The sequence below is a fragment of the Phascolarctos cinereus genome, unplaced genomic scaffold (genome assembly GCF_003287225.1).
Source record: "Phascolarctos cinereus isolate Bilbo 61053 unplaced genomic scaffold, phaCin_HiC Scaffold_1;HRSCAF=81, whole genome shotgun sequence".
In the NCBI taxonomy this organism is placed as follows: domain Eukaryota; kingdom Metazoa; phylum Chordata; class Mammalia; order Diprotodontia; family Phascolarctidae; genus Phascolarctos; species Phascolarctos cinereus.
Window position 1 is genome coordinate 160,074,423 of NW_027555514.1, and position 23,844 is coordinate 160,098,266.

General features: G+C 37.3%; 1 protein-coding gene and 1 long non-coding RNA gene across 8 annotated transcripts in view; one reads left to right on the forward strand and one right to left on the reverse strand.

Annotated features, from left to right (window-relative positions):
- FRMD4A (FERM domain containing 4A) overlaps nucleotides 1-23,844 on the forward strand; it is a 767,521-nt gene that overhangs the window by 587,189 nt on the left and 156,488 nt on the right. For all 6 annotated transcript variants that reach the window (XM_020999677.2, XM_020999676.2, XM_020999675.2 and 3 more), the window contains 2 exons: nucleotides 3,255-3,347; nucleotides 21,399-21,483. In XM_020999677.2, the coding sequence (XP_020855336.1) occupies nucleotides 3,255-3,347; nucleotides 21,399-21,483 (178 nt within the window). The remainder of the gene's footprint in view (nucleotides 1-3,254; nucleotides 3,348-21,398; nucleotides 21,484-23,844) is intronic.
- LOC110217333 (uncharacterized) overlaps nucleotides 1-23,844 on the reverse strand; it is a 184,954-nt gene that overhangs the window by 80,010 nt on the left and 81,100 nt on the right. The window contains exon 2 of one of the 2 annotated variants that reach the window (XR_013486809.1): nucleotides 6,658-6,705. This is a non-coding gene — a long non-coding RNA (uncharacterized LOC110217333). Of the gene's footprint in view, nucleotides 1-6,497; nucleotides 6,706-23,844 lie in introns of those variants that run through there. The other variant, XR_002327024.2, reaches the window with a different exon arrangement.

Here is a 23,844-nt window from a genome sequence, read left to right on the forward strand (position 1 = left end):
AGTAGTACCCGAGGATATTTTTCCTCCATTTCTTTCATTTAAATTTTCTTTTTATTGTAAATTCAGCAATTGTGAACAAATATAAACATTCTATTATACCAAAAAAAACCCAAAATGAGATTATATATGAAACTATGAACTCCTGCATATTATATATATCATGGAAGCCACAAAACTGCCGTGCTTATGTTCCATTACACCTTTTTGTTCTTTTCTGTTCACTTTTTGATGTTTCATTGATGTCTTTTTTCTTTTCTTTTATTTTTTGCATCTCTATCACTACCCACTAACTACCCCCCCACATAAAACCTCTCCTTTAAGAAATAAGTGTAAGCAAGCAAAAATAATTCAACCTATTGACTCTGTCTGAAAATGCATGTCTTGTTCTGCACATCTAATCCATCACCTCTCTAAGGGATAGGTGGTATGCTGTTTTATTGATCTTCTCAAGTCATGATTGGTCACTACATTGGTCAAAGCCTTATATTCCTTCCTTATATTCTCTTTGCATTATTGTGGTCATCATGTAAATTTTTCTCTTGGTTTTGTTTATTTAACTCTGCATCAGTGCATACACATCTTTCCAGGTTTCTCTGAATTTTTCGTATTTATCATTTCTTACAGTGCAATAATATTCCATTATATTCATGTATCACAATTTGTTCAGCCATTCTCTTATTGATAAATACCCACTTTTTTTCCAAATTTCCTGTTACAACAGAAAATGTTGCTCTAAGTATTTTTTATTCATATGGTTCCTTTTTCCCTTTTCCTCTGTATTTGACCTTTTTACAGGATATGTCAAGCAGTGGTATCAACAACGTAGTGATATAGGGGGAAGGGGTTTAGTTCCAAATTGCTTTCCTAAATGGTTGGGGCATTTCACAGCAGCACCAACAGTGAATGCGATAGTGGAGTTATCTTGCCCAACTCACTCCAACATTTGCCATTTTCATATTTTGTCACCCTTGCCAATCTGGTTGGTATGAAGTATAAATAGAGAGGTTCTTAAATTTGAGTTTCACTTATTATTAGTGAGTTGGAACATTTTTCACGTAGTTTCTTTATCTGAAACCTCTTCACATCTTTTTGATTATGTATTGAGGAATGACTTTTACATATTTAATTATATTAGCTAACCATGTGTTTTGGATATTAGACTTTTATCAGAGAAATTTACTACAAAGATTTTTTTCCCCTCAGAAACTGTTTCCCATCAAATTCTAATTTCATTGATTATGCATGGTTCTTGAATTGAGCCATGAAAGAAACTAGGAAATCTAAGAAGCCATGGTGAAGAGGGAATGCATTCCAGGCTATTGAGGGGTAAGCCTGTGCAGAGGCACAGAGGTAGAAGATGGAATGTCATGTCTGTAGAATATAAAATGCATGAAGAGTGCAAAAAGCATGGAAAGATAGAATGGAGCTAAGTTTTGAGACTTAAACGCCAAACAGAAAAGTTGTTTTATCCTCTGCTTCAGTTTCCTCATCTGAAAAATAATAATAATAGCATAGGATAATAATAGCACCCACCTCCCGGGGTTGTTCACATAGTAAGCCCTGTGAAAACGTTATCATCGTCATCATCATTATCCTAGAAGCAAAAGGGAGTCAATAGAGTATTTTGAGTAGAGTAGGGACATGGTAAGACCTATCTTTTAGGAATACTTATTTGACTCTGTTCTGTTGAGTTCTGTTGAGGACTGATTGAAGATAGAAGAGACTTAAGGCAAGAAGATTAATTAGAAAGCTATTGCAATAATCCAATTGAGAGGTGATAAGATCCTGACCTAGGTTAGTGGTCAGGTGAATGGAAAAAAGAGAATGGATTGAGACATGTGAAGGTAGAAACAACAAGATTTGGCAGCTGAATTGAGAGAAAGAGAGTAAAAATGAAACATCAAAGATTATTTCAAACTTTTATGGAAGGAAGTATTTGGAGATTGTTGAAAGCTTTATGCAATTTCCAAATTTAATCCAGCTGCTACTCTTACTTCCCATTCAATTTTGAGCCCAGGTTGATGAACTATCCAACTGTATGCCATAGTCTAGGCAATAGTAACTCCTTATTCATTAAGTGTCTCCTTTGTAGATTCTTAGGATGACCTTATTTGATTGGCTGTGGATCTCATTAAGGAGGTCATGTAGTGTTCTACTGATGATATCAGCACAATGTCATCCACAAATAGGAACCTCATCATCTATAGGCCTTCCTCTTCCATTGGGGTATTGCACAAAACAACCACTGTGATGTTGGTGAACACCTTTGATATTCGTCTCTTTCTCTGTTTTTTGCCTTATTGAGTAATGATAATCAGAAGATATAATAATAGTATAAATTCACATTTATACAGATGATAGATCAACATAGAAAATAGAAATAGTCTCATCTCCTCCATTTCCTGTTTTTTGTTTTCCACTTTCATAAATGTACTTGGGATAATGTAATTTAGTTGAATCTCCAATTTTTAATTCTACTCCTTTCTACCATGTTATAAGGGGATGTTATGTACAATCTTCTGCCACTCTGTAATGTTTTGAAAATGCTTGTTGTCTAAATTTCCGTTGCCTTTCTTTGGCTGCCATGTCTCTCCACTTTTCAAGGGAATCAAGTATTTAGTGTCATTGATGAATTTAAGCAAAGATTATAATCAACCCCTAAGTAGAAAAATAAGAAGTATAAGATGAAGAAAAGAGAATTATAACTTCATTATACTGTTCAGTGGCTTTCTTTTGCCATTTTAAATGGAAATGTTGCTTTCTCTCCACCTACTTCTATAGAGAAATTATGTGGATTGATAAAAGATCTACAAAGTGCTTTGAATTCCTTAGGAAAAAGCATTAAAGAGTGTGGAGGGGGAAATTACAAGAGAAAAAGGAGACTTGTTAATAAATTATTTGAATGAAGTTAATGACTTCATTTGAATTTCAGTGAAATCTTGGAAATAGAAACCAAATATAAATGATCATTCTGTATCCTCATGTCATTGTTTTTTTTTCTATTAGACTTCATATTTGCTGTTTCCCGAGCTTTCTCAAAATACTGACCCTATGATATCACAGAAGAATGCCTACAAGTTATTAGTCCCTGTGTCATTAAGCAAAACCTCCAGTTTCATCCTCATATTGCACATCTCAATTAGAGGTTTGGATGAGTTGTGCGTGATATAAACATGTGAACACATGCACACGTACAAAGCCAAGAATCTTTGGAAATATTATAGACTTTCATTTTTTTTCTCTGTTTTTCTCAGGGGACATTTAAACTGGCTTCAGCTAGATCGCAGAGTGTTGGAACATGACTTTCCCAAAAAGTCAGGACCTGTGGTTTTATACTTTTGTGTCAGGTATGTACACAGGGTATTCACATTCCTTCATGTATTTTCTTTCTTTCTTTTTTTTTTTGTTGTTGTTTGGTGAGGCAATTGGGGTTAAGTTACTTGCCCAGAGTCACAACAGCTAGTAAGTGTTATGTGTCTGAAGGCAAATTTGAACTCAGGTCCTCCTAACTCCACGGCCGGCGTTCTATCCACTGTGCCACCTAGTTACCCTACCTTCATGTATTTTCACAGAAAGTTTTGGAAAGCTGAAAGTGGTAAACATAAAAGTGTAATAAAGTTTCTTGGTTCATAATGAAAATGTGTATCTAATAAATGCTACATGTATTATATATTTCTACATACATATGTATGATATATACCTACAAACATTTATTTGCCTCTCTCTTAAGGTATCTATGTCAGGGCAAAGGGAGGGGTATAAATATATTATTTAAATGAAACTAATAACTGCATTTGAATTTCAGTGCAATCATGGAATACAAACAGTCTATAACCCTTTCAGTTGTAATGTAGAGCACAATAATGGGAATGTGAGTTAAATGAATCAAGATAAGAGTCATGATTTTATTCCCAAACATGTTAAATCCTACTAATCTATTACAGTAACATATACACTTTTTCTATGCAAATACTTAGAAAACTCGAGTCCTATACTATATAACACTAATGTTTCTTTTGTAGTATCAGGTGTCCCCACACCTTTGTGTTCCCAAATAAGAATATTCCTTCCATTGCTATAACTAGCTAATTTATCCCCTAGTGAGAGAAAAAAATGCATGACAAAATATCAGAAACAATTGGAAGTGTGTGTTTCATTATCCTATTAGAAGAGTGTTCATTGTGTGTTTGCAAAGAACTTTATTATTCATGATTAGTTAACCTTTGCAACAATCCCTTAAAATTGGACAGAATTATTGCTTACATTTTATAGAAAGCTTTGTGGTGTCAGAGAGAGGTCAAGTAACTTAAGCCAATGTATAAATCAGTCAAAGTCAGAATTAAAACTCCTGGCTCCAACATCTCTTGTTTTTGGCTTAGCCCAATGAACCATTACCCCTTTCTAAATACATACAACATAGAGTGATTAAGGACACTTTCAAGTTCTCCTGTCTCTTTTTCAAAATGCTTGTTGAATTCAAATGCACAATAATTTTCAACCTCTACATTTTCCTAGTTCTCTTAAAAATGTGTTAATACAGATTCAAAAAGTGGCAATAAACAATTTGCGTAACAATTCCCAACAGGGAAAAAAATACGATTCGGAACTCTAAAGATTATGACCAGTGATGCAATTTTAGTCACAACCAGCCTGATGATATAAAAAGTACACAAAATGAGCTTGAATCCAAAGAGTACATACATCATAGGTCCATTTCACAAGGTGCAGTATGAATCCTTAACCCCAGCTAGTTAGGTACATTTAAGCTAAAATGTAGTATTTTTTTGATTTAACAGCTGCATACATTTTAGAATTAATCTTAACCATTTCCATCACTGATGGGAAAGATTTCAATATTATAATTCTCTCAGTGGTGCCTACGATATCTCATATTAATGGAGAGGTAACCATGTTATGAAGAAAGAGAAAAATTCTCCTGGGAAAATTCCATCCTCAGCTGACTTCAGTCGAGGCAAAGAATTTGGATTTGAGGGGTTCATTACCTGGGGAGAGTCAAGAGAATGAGAAGGCTTAGCACTTATTGAATCCCTCCCAGACATAAACACTGTCATACCCCTACCTACCCAATCCACAGATATTAACCAAAAAAAAAAAAAGGAAAACATTTTGGTTGTTGCATTTAGAGACTCTTTTCCCCCTCTGCCCATCTTTTCCCTCAAGAGTCTGTTATCCACTAGGAGCTAGAAACTAATGGCTTTTTGGAAGCTTGAGGCACACTAAGGTTGATAATGTAAATGTTTGTCCCTGAGGCCACACAAACTACTGAGAGCTGGCATCTCACTGGTAAAATAGACCATCCCAGAAGAATGTGCTAAAGTAAAACAACCAGCTAATAATTTTGGAGTAACTAGAGGTGAGAATTTTATGGTTCTTTCCCACTGATTGTTTCTCACACTCTATTGATCTTGCAGTATATTCACAGTAGGACCAATGAAGAGCTGAACACCAACCCATTACCAGTTCTGAAAGACAGTTCAGAGTACGTGTCTAGGGACACCAGACTAATAGAATGAGTGTTCTGTCCACCAACCCCACCCCTACATCTTTACATGAACTGCTTGCTGTGTATCCCCTACATCCCCCCCAACCTGTACAACTGATTTTTTTAAACTTAAGTGTAGAATTTTATGTCGTTCCCTATTAATTTCATCTTGGTCGTTTTATCCTATCATTCTGGCATATTGAAGTAAATCTTTTTAGATTTTTGACTCTGCCATCCAGTTCTTTGTGCTCCAAGCCTTGTATCATTTTCAGGTTTAATAAATTGGTCATCCACCTATTCATTTAAGGCATTGATAAAAAATATTGAACAGCGAGGGCCAAAGAAAGTTCCCTGGTGTATTCTCCCAGAGACCTTCCTTCCTGCTGACATATAGCAATTAATTATTGTTGATTCGTTCTGGAAAGAATCCCCAGCAAAATTGTTACATTTTTCCAATGCTGACTACATGCTGTATTCTTTATAGAGGAACAGGTATAATCTTTATGAATCTTTATGAAGATTCCAGACCTTGGAATCTGTTTGAATCCAGAAAAAATTTCTCTCCATCTAGGATGTTTCCCAGTCTGTGGTACCTGACCTTCCTTATCAGGGAAGCTGGTGGAGTCCATTCCATTTAACACAAATATCTACAACCTCAGCCAAGCCATCCATTAAACATGCATATCTTAAAAGCAGTTTGACTCTAGAGAGTCTCGTAATGTCATTTCTACATTGGTTTAAAAAGCAGTATCTATATAACAGATCCATGCTCAGTTCAGGTGGTGATTAGCTTTTCCTTTGCCTTAGTGAGAAGGGAAAATTAAATCACCCTCATAAAAGAGGAAAGTGGAAAAGATCAAATGCCTTAAGCCAAGCTTTGGAAGCTCATAGAATATAAATATTCCCACATGTTCTATATTGGATACCATCTCAAGATGGCTTTTTATTTGGCATATGTATATTCTTTCACAAAAACACATTCTTAAGACGTGTATGAGAGATGGAACAAAATTTTCATGCTGATTCAACAAATTAGGAAGCAAAGATGCCAAAAGGTTAAGTAACTTGAGTAAAGGAATGAGTCCGTAAAGTCCTGAAATTCAAACTCCCTTTCTAGTCTTCAAAACCAGATTGTGCCTTTCCGACCAAGTTACCTTCTCAGGATATCCATAGCCAGTGACCACTGTTGAGTTTCTTCATTTCTACAAAATGAAAGATTGAATCAGGTGACTGCTCAAGTTCCATTAGTTCCTAAATTTCTTTGTCCATGAAAAACAGTGTCTAGAATCTAGGTTTTCATTGATTTGTCTGGGTACCCTTTCTTTGGACTCTCTGCCTCAAGGTGCTCCCCTCTCAAATTCATTTTCCACACAGCTGCTAAAATGCTATTCTGAAAGCATAAGCCTGACCATGTCACTTCCCTGCTGGAAAAGTCGTCTCCAGTGACTTCCTCTTGCTCCTAGGATAAAATGCAGTCTTGAGTGGGGGTAGGGTTGGGGGTGGGGGGAGAGCATTCACAATCTTGTAGACCACATTCCAAACCAACAGGCCTATTTATTGTTCCTTGTTCACAATATTCCATCTCCCATCTCTTGGCTTTTCCCAAGGCTTTTCTCTAAGCATGGAATCCATCCTCTCCTCTCTTTCATCTCTTAGAATCCCTGGCTTCCGTTTTTCTTTTTAATTTATAGAATAAAACAAGAATTTCCATAACATAGTACAAAAAAAAAAGACTGCACATGAAACTGCAAATCTACTATGTACAACTTGCTAAAATATCATGTAAATTTTTTTCTTTCTTCCCTTTCTCCCAACCCCCCAGAGATGGCTGCTATTAGACCCAAATAGGTATAGATATGTAATTGTCTCCTCCTATATGAGGTCTCATCCCCCAGCTATAGCATCTCTTCCCCATACTTACACATACATACACACACACACACACACACTGTATATAAGTACATATTTTTCCCCTACAGAATGAAATCTCCCTGAGGACAGTGACTGATTTGTTTTTTTATTTCTATCCCCAGTAACTAGTATGGTGCCTTGGATAGGGCACAATGCCTCAGATTATTGGTATGATAACAGAAGTGTTTCCCCAAAGTCCTTATGGTAATTATTACTTCAAAAGAGACATGAGAACTATTAATGGAAAGTGACCCATAAGAGCTTATCACCAGTCTTGCTTCTTATGAAGAGTGGCTGAGGAAAGTAAGCTTCAGGTCAAGGATTTAAGACCTTGAAGCTTTAATTCAAGCTCTGGCCCTGATATTCTCCCCTCCTAGCCTAAACCTCATTTAGAAAACGTGTATCTTTGATTTGAAAATGAGGATCAGTAAAGCATCAAAGCAAGTTTTAAGTGGAAAGGACAGAGAACTTGGGAAAGGCCTGAGGCTCATCCTCCACTTGTAAGAAAGTAAGAGTCCTTTTAAAAATAGAGAACCTCACTAGAAGGGAAGAACTCAGAACCTTAACCATGGGGAAGGCAAATGCTCTGAGAAACTGAGGGCACATAAATATAGAAAATATTCATTTACTAACCTAAGGATGCTAGGTCATTAGGAAAGAAGGTTAAATTTTATATTTTTTGACTCAAGTACAAACAAGAAACTTGGGATTTTTCAGTATAGAGAACTTATCTTAGTAAGAGCTTACTTACTATGAGCTAGGTACTACTGGGCATATAAAGAAAGTCATGTAAAGAAAGTAAAAAGCAATCCCTGCCCTTACAAAGCTTACATTCTAACAAGGTACAAACATATAAATCACTAGCTGTACGTGAGCTATATCCAGAGTAAATGGAAGGTAATCAGCATTTAGAGGGACAGGTGACAATCCCCCTGAAGAAGGTGAGATTTGAAGTAAGTCTTGGGAAATTAGAAGGTAGAGGTGAGGGGGAAGAGGTGAGAGGGCAAAGCATTAGGAGCTGGCATATTGAGTTCAAGGAAGGGCAAGTAGACCTGGGTTGTAGCTAAACTGTAAAGGATTGAGAGGTGAGGGGGGAGGGGAAAGGATAGATTGGAAATAAGAAGACTAGAGAGGGAGGAAGGAGGAACCTTATGAAAAGCTTTAACTGTAAAGTTCGTATTTGATCTTAGAGGTAATGAGGAGCCCCTGGAGCAGAGGGATGACATACTCAGACTTACACTGAAGCAATATAGGGAGGTGATAACACCTATACTTTAGAAAAAACAGCAAGGTGGCACAGTGGATAGAGCACTGGGCTTGGAGTCAGGAAGACCTGAATTTAAATCCAGCCTCAGACTATTCCTAGCTGTGTGACCTTGAGCAAGTAACTTGATTTCCTTTTGCCTCATTTCCTCAACTGTAAAATATGGATGATATCACATTGACTTTGTGGGGTTGTTGTGAAGATCAAATGAGATAATAATTGTAAAGCACAGTGCCTGGCACATATGCCCTATATAAATGCGAGCTTTATTGTTGTTGTTATTTAAAGTGGCCTTAGCAGCTGGGTGGCAGATGTATCCAAAAGGAGAAAGAAATGAGTCCAGAAGACAAATTTTTGTTGTTGTTCAGTTGTTTTCAGTCACATCCGACTCTTTGTGACCCAATTTGGGGTTTTCTTGGCAAAGATATTGGAGTGGTCTGCCATTTCCTTCTTCAGTGAAGGCAAATTAGAATACTACTATTGAAGACACATAAGCTGTAGCCCAGGCAGAAGTAAAAGAAATGGAGTACTGGCCCTGGATTCAGAATGACCTGAGTTCAAATCCGGCCTTAGACATATAATACTCGCTAGCTGTGTGACTCTGGGCAAGTCACTTAACCCCAATTGCCTCACCAAAAAAAAAAAAAAAGTAAAAGAAATGGAAAGCCTAACTTAAGGTGTTGCCTGTGTGGGTAGAGAGAAGGGAATGTGCATGATGGTTGCTATGGAGGTAAAAACCACAAGATCTGACAACAAATTACATATATATGTCTGGTGAGCAAGAATGAGAAGTAAATGATGACAATGAGTTTGTGAGCTTGGGTTATTGGGAGGTTTGCCATGCCCTTCATGGAAATAACAAAGTTCAAAAGAAGGTATGGTTTGGGGAAAAAAAACAATGAGTTTGGCCTTGGACATGTTGAGCATGAGATGCTTAGAGGACATCTATTTCAAAATGTCTAAAACGTAACTGATGATAAATGAGTTAACTCAGCAGAGATGCTGGGGCTGATCATACAGATCTGGGAATCATCTGCATAGAGATAAGTGAAATCCTAGGAGCGGAAGCAATCACCAGATGAAAATAGCATAGAGCCAAATGAGAAGAGAGACCAGGAGAGAGTCCAAGGAGGGCATCTGTCGTTAGTGAGTGTGTCCTGGATAAAGGACTAGCAAAAGAAATGGAGAAAGAACAGTCAGACAGAGAGGAGAACCAGGATGGAGCAGTGTTACCAAAGCCTACAGAGAAGAAAGTGTCCCCAAGTTGGTGATCAACAGTGTCAAATGCTGTAGGGAGATCAAGAAGAATGACAACTGAGAAAAGGCTGCCAGATTTGGAAGTTAAGAGATCATTGGTAACTTTGGAGGTAGCGCTGTCAGATGATACCAGGGATATTGTCCTTTACATTATTCATGAACATCATAGGATCATAGATGTGAAGCTGGAAGAGATTTTAGGAGTCACCAAATCCAGCCCCCTCATTCTATAGATATAGATACTGAACCCCCAAAAAAGTTATAGGACTATGCCAAGGTTACTTGGTCCCAAGGACTTGTCTTTGACCCAGGTCCTCTGATTCCAAAGGCCCCATGGGGCCTTCTCACAATGTGTAGGAGTAAAGTTAGAAATGAGGTCAGAGAAAGAGTAAATGGAGTGGAAGAAGCAAGAATTTTCTAAAGGTGGTATAGATTATCCATGAAACCTGTTCCATCTGGGGCTCTGGCACCCAAATTTGATTATTTTGTCTGCCAACAAGAAATGATATTTAGACATTTCCCTGTTTCCACCCCGACCATGCTATACCATGTCTTACTCTTCTGCAAAATGGGACAAACCACATAGACAGGATAGAAAGGCTAGGATAGATGGAGTGAGGGAGGCTGCTTTAGAGATATGTAAACAAGTAAGGGACAGGGTCCTGTCCCTTACTTATTTGTACATTTCATACTCCTCTTCCACCTCATCATTATTATTTTGCATTCATCCATAAATTCACAAAACCAAGAAAGTGTCAGAAAGATATTAAGACAAACTGTATGACATTTAAAGGAATGGCTAGTGAACTTCTTGACAGGAAAGCACTCATCTTTATCTTTTCCACTCACTATAGCTTTTAAAAAAAAACCCAACAACCTTCTGGTTTTTGCTGTTAAGCTTTCCTCTACACTCTTTCTGACCTTCTCAGTCTTTCCCATTGATAAGCACCTAGATTATTCAGCCTCCCAATCAAACAGCATTCCAGTATCCATCTTTATTTGGTGCTGTGTTGGATAATGGGCCAAATTGTCTAGTTATTAATAATTATAATTGGTGCAGTCTAATTTTCAAAGCATCTTTTATATTATCTCATTTGACTTTTGAAGCCATCCATTGATGTAGGTTAGGTAAGCATTATTACATTTGGAAAATGAAGGCACAGAGAGGCACAGATAGACTAAATTACTTGTCTGTGGGCACATAACTAGTTAGTAGCAGACAAAAGCCCAAATCTGAATTCTAATCTCTTGTTCTTTCCACTTTATCACATAATTTCCCTTTATATTTTTTTAATTGGACCTGTGTTTTCACCGAATAATAAGCATTTACTTAAGTCCTTACCCTATGCCATGTGGTATAGGGGTAAAATTGTTGGATTTGGTATCATAGAATGAATGAGTTAAATTCCTAAATGTGCTACTTCCTTCCTTGGGCAAGTCATTTAATCTCTCTGGGTCTCAGTTTCCTCATCTGTAAAATAAGAAGTTTGGACTAGATAAACTCTAAAGTCCCCTTATGCTATAAATCTAGGTGCTCCTGAGAGTTGTTGTTTTTTTTTTTTGATCTTGGATAGACCTGTGATTTTATTGATGTAAAAAATTCCTGGAATGAAAACTCCCTCTACCAGTGCAGATGCAAAACTGTTTTAAAACTTACAGCCTTTTATTTTTTTTATTTTAATTTATTTTGATTTATCAACAATCACTTCCATATGCTTTTGAGTTGAAAATTTTTCTCCCCCTTCCTCCCCCCCACCCTCCCCAAGACGGCGCACAATCTGATATAGGCTTTACATTTACATTCCCATTAAACATATTTTCACATTAGTGATGTTGTAAGTAAAAATTAAAACCAATAGGAGGAACCATCAGAAAGATGAAACAAAACTCAACAAAAGGTAATAATAAATGATAGACTCAACTTCCATAGTTCTTTCTTTGGATGTGGACAGCACTTTCCATTCTGAGGCCTCTGGAGATGTCTTAGATCCTTGTAATGCAGAGAAGGGTTCAGTTTAACAATAGTAGTTGTTGCATAATATGGCTGTTATTGTGTACAAAGTCCTCTTGGTTCTGCTCACTTCACTCAGCATCAGACCATATAAGTCTTTCCAGGTTTTTCTGAAGTCAGCCTGTTCATCATTTCTTATAGCATAATAGTATTCCATTACATTCATATACCACAACTTGCTCAGCCATTCCCCAATGGGTGGGCATCCTCTCAATTTCCAATTCTTTGACATCACAAAAAGAGCTGCTATGAATATTTTTGTACATGTGGGTCCTTTTCCCATTTGTTTGATCTCTTTGGGATATAGCCCTAGAAGTGCTATTGCTGGGTCAAAGGGTATGCACATTTTTGTAGCCCTTTGGGCATAGTTCCAAATTGTTCTCCAAAATAGTTGGATCATTTCACAACTCCACCAACAATAACTTACAGCCTTTTAGAGCACCTGGGACACTGTGAGGTTAGGTCACAGCCCAGAGTGACATAGCCAGGATTTGTCAGTGGCAGGACTTAAACCCAGGTCTTCCCAATTCTGAATCTAACGCCCTATCCATTGTGGCATACTACCTCTCACTGGGAGATAATATAACAAGGAAGAAGAAGAGGAAGGAAGGAAGGAAGGAAGGAAGGAAGGAAGGAAGGAAGGAAGGAAGGAAGGAAGGAAGGAAGGAAGGAAGGAAGGAAGGGAGAGAGGGAGGGAAGGAGGGAGGGAGGGAAGGAGGGAGGGAGTCCCTATCCATAAAGGGAGATTTGGCTCTAATTTAGGATATCAAAAAATATACATAGGAAAAAATAGGAGAACAATAAATGTGCATCATATCAACAACTACAAAAATAACATGGTCTAAATTACAACTGAAGTTGAAGTCAGAGTCCCTATCCATTTCTGCCTTCAGTCTCATTTCCCTCCCATAAAACTGTGTCCCTGGTAGGAGATCAGTGAATGTTCTTTGAATGAAGATGAAATACCTTCCTCTCAGAGTTTATAATATGACACACAGTAATGGAAAGTGCAAAACATGTGCAGTAAACAATGTACAACTGTTACTTTATGACACAAATTAGACAGATAAATGACACTTGCTTTTCAGAAATACTCCAGCAACTCCTGAGTGACAGCTGGGTTATGGAGCTGATTGAGAGAATTCTAGTACCATGGAAGGAAGTCATGGGTCCGAAGTCTAAAGACAAGCTTAAGAAACTGTCCAAAAGAAAATGGACATAGAATCTGTCTAATCAGCCATAGGAATCCATGGGAATTTTTCAGTTCAAATTTCAGGCTCAGGAGGATTCCTACAGCTTTGGTTCCATTCCTTTTAACTATTTAGTCCAGCTCAGTGCCACTATAGCCCTGCCAATGTACCCAGCATATCAGGAAAATAAATAGAGACTAGGTTAAATCTCCTTAAATACAGCTTTTCACAAACAATCACCTGAAGTAAGCAATTGAAGAAAACAAAGAAAGAGAAGCAGGAAACTTGATCTGAAAGGAGAGGATTTTTATAATCACTTTTGTAGAAAGACTGGAGTTTTTCTCTCCTGACTCATATGACACTTACTATCTTTTGTTACTTGGGAGTAGCAGTGATTGTGCATATCCTAAAGTGTGGCTACTTACTATGACCTACTACCATATTAATTTGACCCTAGACATATGTTTTCATTTAAGATTTAGTGCTGTTGAAATTTTAAATAGTTTAGATGTTCAGTTGCAAAAACTTCCTGCGATTTCTATTCCAGATCTCATTATTCTTATTCATTCTCTTTCCTCCCAGTGCCTCTTTCTCCTTCCCTCCATCCCACCTCCCTCTTTCTTTTTCCCTCCCTCTCTCCTTTCTTCCCCTCTCCTTCCTCTCTCTCCCTCCCTTCTCCCTCTCTCTCTTCTCCCCCTTCTCCATCTTCTTTCCCCCTCTTTTTCACCTTTCCTTCCCATCCCTGCCCTTCTCTCCCACTGCCCTTTCTCCCTAATATTCACCACAAAGCAAGCAGTCAAAATGTATCATTTCTGTTTGTTATAAAGTAAACTGTTCATTAGCATATTTAGTCAGCCCTTGAAATATAGACTCAATGAATTGCAAGTGACAAAGTTGGTGATGAGTGTGAGGTGGAGAAGGAAGGATAAGAGGAAAGCAGTTGTGGTCATAGTTAGCTGGATGCCCTCAAGTGCCATTGTTAAACCTGGATAGTGTTAAATCCTTCTAGCAATTTCTTGTAGCAAATTTCTCCTGGAAGAAAAAGAAAATCACATTTTCTCACACTTCAGAGAATCCTGTTTGAGTGCTGAAATGCCCTGCTTTAAGAACAATCACATAAGTCTTCTGTACATTGGGAGGGAGGGGTGGAGGGCAGATTTCTTCCAGGCAAATGAATTTGGGTCCCTGGCGCTGGCAGTTTAGGTGGATCGCTCTCAAAGAAAACTATTAACTTGTAAAGCCAATAATACCTTCTAACTCAGAAAGCCCTGAGATTCTGTTCTGCTAAATATGGCAAAGGACCATCCTCAGAATTATCTGGTGGAGGTGCTGATTCCAACATGAATCTTTCATTTCCTTAGATTTACTATGGGAAGAGATATTTTCTTTATGAATTAGTTGGGTCCTCATTACTTTGCACTGGAAGGTCAAGGAAATGGTGCAACACTGCCACCTAATGCTAAGAAGAAGAATATTTTTGAAAGAAATCAGAAAAAAACTTCGATTGAAAGGAAGATTCAGCCCATAATATTAATATTTCCCTCCCACTTCCCTAGAGGACTCTCCTCCCTGGTGCATGAAATGCTTTCCTCCTCTAAGGATTATAAATTGAGCCTTTATGAGGTTAGTAAGTACAAATTCTCTTTTTGACACACAATGCAGGTGGGAAGTTGTAACACAGACTTAAAGTGAATTATTCAGGGTTACACAGCCAGTGTGTAACAGTCTTGTTACTTAGGATTTTCCAGTCTATTGATCTGAGAAGCAAAGATTCAGGAAACAGCTTTGAGGGCTCTGCCAAGTGGAAGATGATTTTTTGTTGGGTTCCTCTTCATTATTCCATATTAGATCATGACCGTGGTATCTCCAATGACTTTAAAAAAGCAGATACTCAGAGTTGAAAACAACCTCAAAACCATCTAGTCTAACCTAAACCTGAAAAAGAGTGCCTTCCATATCATACCCAACAATAGTCTTCCAGCTTTTGCTTGAAGTCTTCCACGGGAAGAACCTATTGCCTCCTAAGAAAGCAAGTTTTCCATTTCAATAACTCTAACAATAAGGGTTGGAAGGGACTTTAGAGATCATCTAGTCCCCTGGTTTTACAGATGAGACAAGTGAGACCCAGAAAAGTTTAGTGAGGCCTAAGATCATATAGTAGTGGACAGAGCTAAGACTTGAAACCAGGTGCCATGTCTCCAAATTCACTGTTCTTTCTGCCGCACACTGCTACCTCCTCATTTAACTGTTTCCTTACATAAAAAAAAATAGATTTGCTACTTTATGACTTTCACCTTTTGCTTCTAATTCAGCCCTCTTGAGTAAAACAGAGTATGCCATTTTCCACATGATACTCCTTAAAATACTTGGAAAAAAAAGCTATTGTATCCCCACTAAATCTTTTCTTCTCCAGGCTAAACATCCCCATTTTTCTCCCCCTTTTATCATATGTCTTCTTTACTACCTTGGTTCTCCTCCTCTAAACCTTCTAGGTTCTTCCTAAAATGAGCCAATCAGAGCATAACTGAGCATTCCAGATGTGAGCTAATCTGAACAGAAAACAGCGCAACTATTTCATCCCTGGTTGTTCTGGATACCCTCCTCTCTTAATGTAACTTTGATTATATTCCTTGTCGGGCTGCCATATTGCACTTTTGACTCATACTTAGCTTGTAGTTGGGCAATTGGTGGTTCTATGGATAGGGTGCTGGGCCTGGAGTCAGAAAGACTCATCTTCCTGATTCAAATCTGGCCTTAGACACTTACTAGCTGTGTGACCCTGGGCAAGTCACTTACCCCTGTTCGCTTTAAGTTTCCTCATCTGTAAAACGAGCTGGAGAAGGAAATAGCAAACCTCTCTAGGATCTTTGCCAAGAAAATCCTAAATGGATGTCATGAAGAGTCTGATACAACTGGAGAATGACTCAACAACAATGAACTTGTAGTCAATAAAAATCCTCAGGTTTTTTTCCCAGGACCATGTGTTGTCCATCTTGCACTAATCAAATTGACTTTTTGAACCCAAGTGTAAGACTTTATATTTTTCCAGATTAAATTTCATCTTGTTGGTTTTGTCCCACTGTTCTAACCTGTGAAACTCATTTTGGCTTCTTACTCTGCAGTATATTGTTAGCTTTACCTCCTGGCTTTGGGTCATCTGTAAGTTCGATAAATGTGAAATCAGTGCCTTTGTATAAGTCATTGATAAAAGTGTTAGACTACCCAAAGCAAAGGACACATTCCTGGGTAACTCTGCTGTAATTATCCATCTGAGCTGATATCTAAATATTAATGATTGCTTGTTGGGGCCTGACCAAATAGTGCAGAGAAAAACAAGAGTTTACATTAGGAAACCTGAGAATGAGCTGACGCTGGTGAGGAAAACTAAGGACAACAAAATGGTTGTAATTATTAGCTGTAATTAGCAGCATTAGGCAAAGAGAAAAATAACTGCTACTTTTTCTAAATATTTGCTAACCATCTCTTTTAAAAAAATAGTCTAAATTTCAATCAAGCTCATTGATGTATAGTCTATAGATTCCATTTTCTTTCCTTCTGTTAAAAAAATCTGAACTGTATTTATCCTTCAACCTCTCAAAAATTTCTCTCATTCTTCATGGTAATAGCAATATTAGCTAGTACCTATACTGCATTTTTAAATTTGCAAAACACTTTCCATATGTTAACTCCATTAATTTTTACAACCCCATGAGGTAGTTGATATTACTATCTTCATTTTACAGATGAGGACACTGAGGTTGAGGGAGGTTAGGTGACTTCCCTAAGGTGACACAGCTAATAAGTGTCTGAGGCAGGATCTTATTTCATGTCTTCCTGACTCCCAACCTACCGCTCTATCCATTGGGTTACCTACCTACCTTGGGACTTAATTCCAACTTTGTCAGCATAGTTGATTTTTTTAAAATGTGAGATGGTCTGATTAAAATGTTTCACAATCAAGTATGAATGGCTGATAGGCTTGTTAATGTAATGAGGAAAACACTCACTGGATTGGGAGTCAAAGGACATGAATTCTAACCCTAGCTTTACTCTGCCTACTGAGATAGCTTCCCTGATGTTGTTTCCTAATCTCCAAAATGAGGACTAGATGATTTCTGCAGTCTCTTCTAGTCCTGAATCCATATAACCCAATATAAAGGACCTTGAGATGTTTTCACTTTTAAAACTGGGATTGATTAACCCAAATGAATCAAATTCATAAAATGGATGCTGTAGTGACATTTTTTGATCAGGGAAAATTTCAAAGTGGCCCTTACCAACTCCTGGTTTTCACCCCTGCCCTAACCCCATAAATATATATTCAACACAAGAAAAACAGGCACTAATGATTTGGCATCCCATTTCTGAAACATCATCTTTTCCTGCCCTTGGGTGTCATAAAACCAATATTAGGAGTAATTAACTTAGAACAATAAAGTCACTGAATTATTGTGCCAAAACAAACAACAACAATAACAACCCTTGCAAAGTCACCTGGCAGTTTTTACTAAGATGAATATCCAAATTTTCCATAACTAGAAAGCTGTTTTCTTCTTGAGTGTCTCCAAATTCCGTACAGTGAGTAGACCAGCATTTTCCTAGACATTATATGGCATCTGCTATCATTTAGCTTCCATTCCATTTTGAAGAGGTGAACATCATTCAGTGGAAATTAAGCTTAAGGAAAGACCCAAGCATAAAAACACACTGATGCCTACAGCAATCTGAGCATAGACAGATTCTTCTGGACTCTGTGCAACACTCCAACCCAACCTCAAAGTCCTTTAAGCCTGCCTTGAATTGCATGTTTTTACCTGCTTCTCAAACTACTTGAGCAGGAACTTTCTGACCTCCACCTTTCCCAGCTCCCCTCCTTGAGTGTCTGTTCTAGAAGACACTCATTCCCAGCCAATGACAGAGTCCTGTCCCGTATCTACAGCCTGAAAAAATAGTTTCTGTAGCAAATCTAACATTTTTCTGCAGAGTTTAACATGTAGTTTGCCTGGGTATAATTTTTTAATGTTTATAAATAGTGTACAGTTTAACTAGTGGCATTAATGATACCTAACTTGCATATAGTCATGCTTTTCTATTTTAAAACAAGTCAGTGTTTATTTTTTACTTTCTTTTTTTTTAATTTTGAGTTCCAAATTCTCTTCCTCCCTTCCCACCTCTCACACATGCACTGAGAAGTCAAGCAATATGATATATATAATACATAATAAATCATGTAAAACATTTTTATATTAGCCATAGCACAAAAAAAATCAAGAAAAATAAAGTGAGAAAACTATACTTTTATTTGCACTCAGAGTTCCATCATTTCTTTCTTTGAAGGTGGATGGTATTTTTCATCATGAGTCCTTTGGAATTGTCTTAGATCATTGTACTAATCAGAATACTAAGTCTTTCATGGTTGATCATCATTACAACATTGCCATTACTATATACAGTGACCTACTAGTTCTGCTCATTTTACTTTACTTATATAGGTCTTCCCATGTTTTTCTGACACCATCCCCCTTCTTATATCAAAATAGTATTCCATCAATCATGTGCCACAACTTGTTCAGCCATTCACCAATTGATGGACATTCCCTCAATTTCCAATTCTTTGCTGCCACAAAAAGAGCTGCTATAAATATTTTTTGTACATGTAGGTCTCTTTACTTTTTCTTTTATCTCTTTGAGGTACACCACTTAGTAGTGGTATTGCAGGTCAAAGAATATGTCCAGCTTTATAGCCCTTTGAGTATAGTTCCAAATTGCTCTCCCAAATGGTTGGACCAGTTCACAATTCCACCAACAGTTGACTAGTGTACCTATTTTCCTTCATCCCTTCCAGCATTTGGCATTTCTGATAGACATGAGATTGTACCTCAGAGTTGTTTTAATTTGTCTTTCTCTAATCAATAGTGATTTAAAGCTTTTTTCAGATGACCATAGATAGCTTTGATTTCTGCCTGTTCATATCCTTTGACAATTTATTAATTGGGGAATGGCTCTTATTTTTATAAACTTGACTCAGTTCCTTATGTATTTGAGAAAGGAGGCCTTTATCAGAGAAACTTGCTGTAAAAGGTTTTATATATATATATATATATATATATTACTTCAAAATAGTACTTTTTATAGATATGTACTTTCCCTGATTATCTCTTTTAATTAGGTCTATTTTTGCTTTTGTTTTGTCTGAGATCATGATTACTACTCCTGCCTTTTTAAACTTAGCTGAAGCCTGACAGATTCTGCTCCATTTCCTTATTTTAACTCTGTGTGTATGTTTCTGTTTCAAGTGTGTCTCACTCTGTGTGTCTTTCTGTTTCAAATGTCTCTTATAAACAACAGTGCCAAATTTAAGTTTGTAATCCATTCTGTTGCTTCCATTTTATGGGTGATCTCATCCCATTTACATTCACAGTTTGATTACTGTTTATTTCCCTCCATCCTATTTTCTTTTGTTTATCTTCCTCTCCTTCTTTATCCCTATTCCTCCTTAACAGTTTGTTTTGCTTCTGACTATTGCCTCCCTAAATCTACCCTTCTTTTTTACTGACCTTCTAAGTTGTCTTAGGCTGGAAAAAAATGTCTCACCCAACCTTTTGAGGCTCTGCTACTTCAAAATTCAATTAAGCATTGTTTTAAAGTTGTTTGGAGGGAGATGTTGGGAGAATTTGGCTGGATTGCTGCCTCTAATCCACCATCTTGGCTCCGCCAGTCATGCTTTTCAGTAATCCCTTCCAATTATTTTTTCCCCATTTTTAGAAAATGTGAATAAACATAGTCACTTGGATTTATAAGAAACAAACAACTAACACACACTATGCCATATTAGTATTTACTCAGTGATAGTTGTAATATACAAGCCAGTTTAAAAGTTAGAGTTCTGGCATTAAAAGCTACATTGTGCATGTCTATGTGGCCTCAGATTCCACAGAGGCAATGTTTTAGCAAAAAGTAAACCCTGAAACCAATGTGTGAAAATACATTTTTGTTCCTGTAAATTTAAATAATTTCATTGTCTTTCATCTTGGGGAAAAATAAATTTCTAAGAACCATCTGAACAACAGATATGTATAAATTCAGTTTTATATGATACTATATGCATTAGTACCACAGAATTAGGGAAACAACTTTCTTTAGATATGTAGAAATCATAGCAACCTCTTCCTCACCTTTGGAAAGAGATACAGTAAGTGGTTTTCAACACAAACATGGTATTTCATTCAACACTATTCAACTTATTAGAAAAGAGATGTTCAATTGAACACAACCCATTTGGAGCAGTGATGTCAAATGGATCCCTGGAGTCCACCAGTTAACTTATAAAAGCACAAGTTAACATTCTCTATCTTGTGTTATATTTTTATTTATTTTGTTAAACATTTCACAATTGCATTTTAATCTGGTTCAGACCAGGAGTTTGACACCTCTAATTTAGAGTATAAAGAATAAATTAATACTGAAAATTGCTAATAGCAAGGACAGTTGAGAAAGAATTAAAGAAATAATGAGGTTGAAGCCTTAGTCTGATGAATTAATGGCAGACCTTAGGTATCAGGGAAGTCCATAAGGGACAGATGTAGCTGTGCACGAAACTACAATATAGTTTCTTCCTAAAGAAGTATATCATAAACACATTGAATCTTAGCTTAAAGGAACCACAGGGGTCATAAAGTCTAATTGCTGCTGAGTAATTCCTTCTATGACATCCCTGGCAAATGGTTATGCTGGCTGCATTTGAAGACCTTCAGTGATGGAGAACTCATTACATCCTGAAGCACCTGTTCTACTTTTGGACAGCTCAAATTGTTAGGAAGTGGAATTCCACATGCCATCATAATGTTGAGCTGAAATCCACTTCTCTATAACTCTCACCCATTGTTTTTAGTTTTGCCTTCTGTGACTGAACAAACTAATGCAAATTATTCTTTCACATGACAGTTCTTCATACATAGCACCCTCTCTGCCCAAGTCTTCTCCATTTCCCTGAAATGTTTCTAGTATGCCATGGTTCAAGTCTCCTCACCATTCTAGTTACTCTCCTTTAAACACATTCCAATTTGGCAATGTCCTTCCTAAAAATCAGAAAGTATTTATTGAGTGGATGGGAAAATACCCAACAATTAAGACATCTTTCTGCATTTGTATATATATGCACTTTGGTCCTCATTCAATGTTTTGCTTTATAGTTTACAGTATCAGTGGACTTTTCTGGTCCTATAACTTCTGCCTCTCCTTAGTTACTGTTTTCTCTTTCAGGTTCTATATTGAAAGCATTTCATACCTAAAGGATAATGCCACCATTGAGCTATTCTTCTTGAATGCAAAATCCTGTATCTACAAGGTAAGAGTTCTCTGTCAAGACTGAGAGAGTTGTTTTCTGAAACTTGATGACATCATTTAAAACTGTGGCTCACAAGATTTCCAGAAGAAGGCCTATTGAATTGATGTGTACATTTCTGTGAGTTAGAACTTTATGTAACAAAATATGAGATATTAAAGCTGTAGCTTCTGGGCTTGTTTCCTTGTGAAATTTCCTTGGATTTCCTTGATAAGTGTTCAGGCAACAGATCTGTAGGTACCTTGAAGACAGTTCATTGCTATGTAACCCATAAAGCAGCCTATTTTGAAAGGTCTTGCAAAAATATGGATATTTATAAGAACTTGGTTCAAGTTCTGGATCTATCACTTCCTTTTGTATATCACTTTACTCCTCTAAGCCTCAGTTTCCTTATCTTTTATATGATAAAATCATATTACACTACTGATTTAAGAGATTTTTGTAAACATTAGGACATGAAAAATGTGTTAACATTATGAACACTACACTTTCTGGGGGTACAATAGAATGGGAGTTAAAGGGAGAACTGAGAACCTAGTGACAAATTCAACTAGGGAGAACCTAGTGACAAATTCAACTTGGAAAGATTTCAGCATCTGCCACTCTCTAACTTTTCCAACTGGTTTCATGGTATTTGAAGGAAGTTAGCTCGGTAGAACCCCAGCTGACAGTCAAACTTGGCACCTGTAGCAGAGGTAACATCAACTGTGAAAATCACCGTTTCTTCCCTCCCGTCTCTATAAAACAAATCAAACATATATAAGGGATTTGAGCATTGGACCAAAAGCCATTCAGGCTTATAAGGGCACAGTTATTCATTTTTCAGTTGCATCTGACTCTTTGGGGAGCCCATTTGGGGTTTTCTTGGCGAAGATACTGAAGTGATTTGCCATTTCCTTCTCCAGCTCATTTTACAGATGAGGAAACTGAGGCAAACAGGATTAAGTGACTTGCTCAGGGTCACAGAGCTAGTAAATATCTGAGGTCAGATTTGAATTCAGGAAGATGAATCTTCCTGACTCCAAGCCCAGCACTTTAACTACTGCACCACCTAACTGCCCCTTATGAGGGCCACTTGAAGACAAAAGGTCTAAGTAAGTGATGAAAGGGGCAAATGATAGAAAATATTGAATGTCTTGGATTATGGAATTCCTTTTACCAAGATGGTACTCATTTGGATAATTCTATTTTAAAATATAAATGATGGACAGACCACGAGCAAACATTATGTTTGAGCTCACAAATTTCAATAAAGGACATCTGAAGGAACATGTCACAATTTTTAATCTTCCTAATGAGCAGGACTCCTTTAAGTTATAACAAAGAGAAAACGGAGGATCTACTAGTTTTCATGTCAAAACAGGCTCCAGTAAGATTTCAAAATACTTTAATCCTCACCTTGTAAACTTTAAAGAAATGTTGCCAAAATGATTCCAAGTAAAGAGAATAGCTAGTTCTAATGGAAGCCATACTATCAGGGTTCTTATCCTGGGTATGTGTGCTGGAGCCAAAGTACAATATCTCCATTTAAGTAGTTGCTGACTTAATTAGAAGGTATTTGGAAAGGCCTGGATTAAATACTCTTTTAATTTCACATCCTTTTTATTATTCTGCTTATTGAGGGAAATTCAAATGAACTTCCTATGTACACAAAAAATTGATATACTTGTGTGATTTTATATGCAATCCTTGTGTTAATAAGTCTCTCAAGACACAAAGGACCCAAAAATACCATGAGGAATTTCTCCTTCTCTCACTTCTCTGGCCTTCCCCTACCCACCCAGATAACCTAGGAACTTCCTGTCTGATACTACCCAGTAGGTTATTGGCCACTCCCCTTGTAAATGCCCAAGGCTCAAAAGATAAACAGATTTATTTACAGATAAAGAACACAAAGAGGGTCTATATCTCCTCCAAACCTCTCTCTGGGCTTCCTTTAAGTCTCAGCTAAAATCCTACCTTCTGTGGGAAGCATTTCCCTGTCCCCATTAATTCTAATGCCTTCCCTCTGTTAATTATCTCTAATTTATCCTGTATTTAGCTAGTTTTTATCATTTGTATATTGTCTCCCCAATTAGACTATGAGCTCCTTGAAAGCGGGGACTATCTTTGCCTTTCTTTGTACCCCTAGCACTGAGCAATGTATAGCACGTTGTAGGTGTTTAATAAATGGTTATTGACTAACATGAAGACTCAGTCAATTACACTATAGCCTAAGATGGCACTCCAGCAGAGGGTTCCTGTAATCATTCTTCCACATCAGTCTTCTCAGGGCAGCTAGGTGGCACAGTGGATAAAGCTCCAAACTTGGAGTCAGGAGGACTTGAGTTCAAATCCAGCCTCAGACACTTGACACTTACTAGT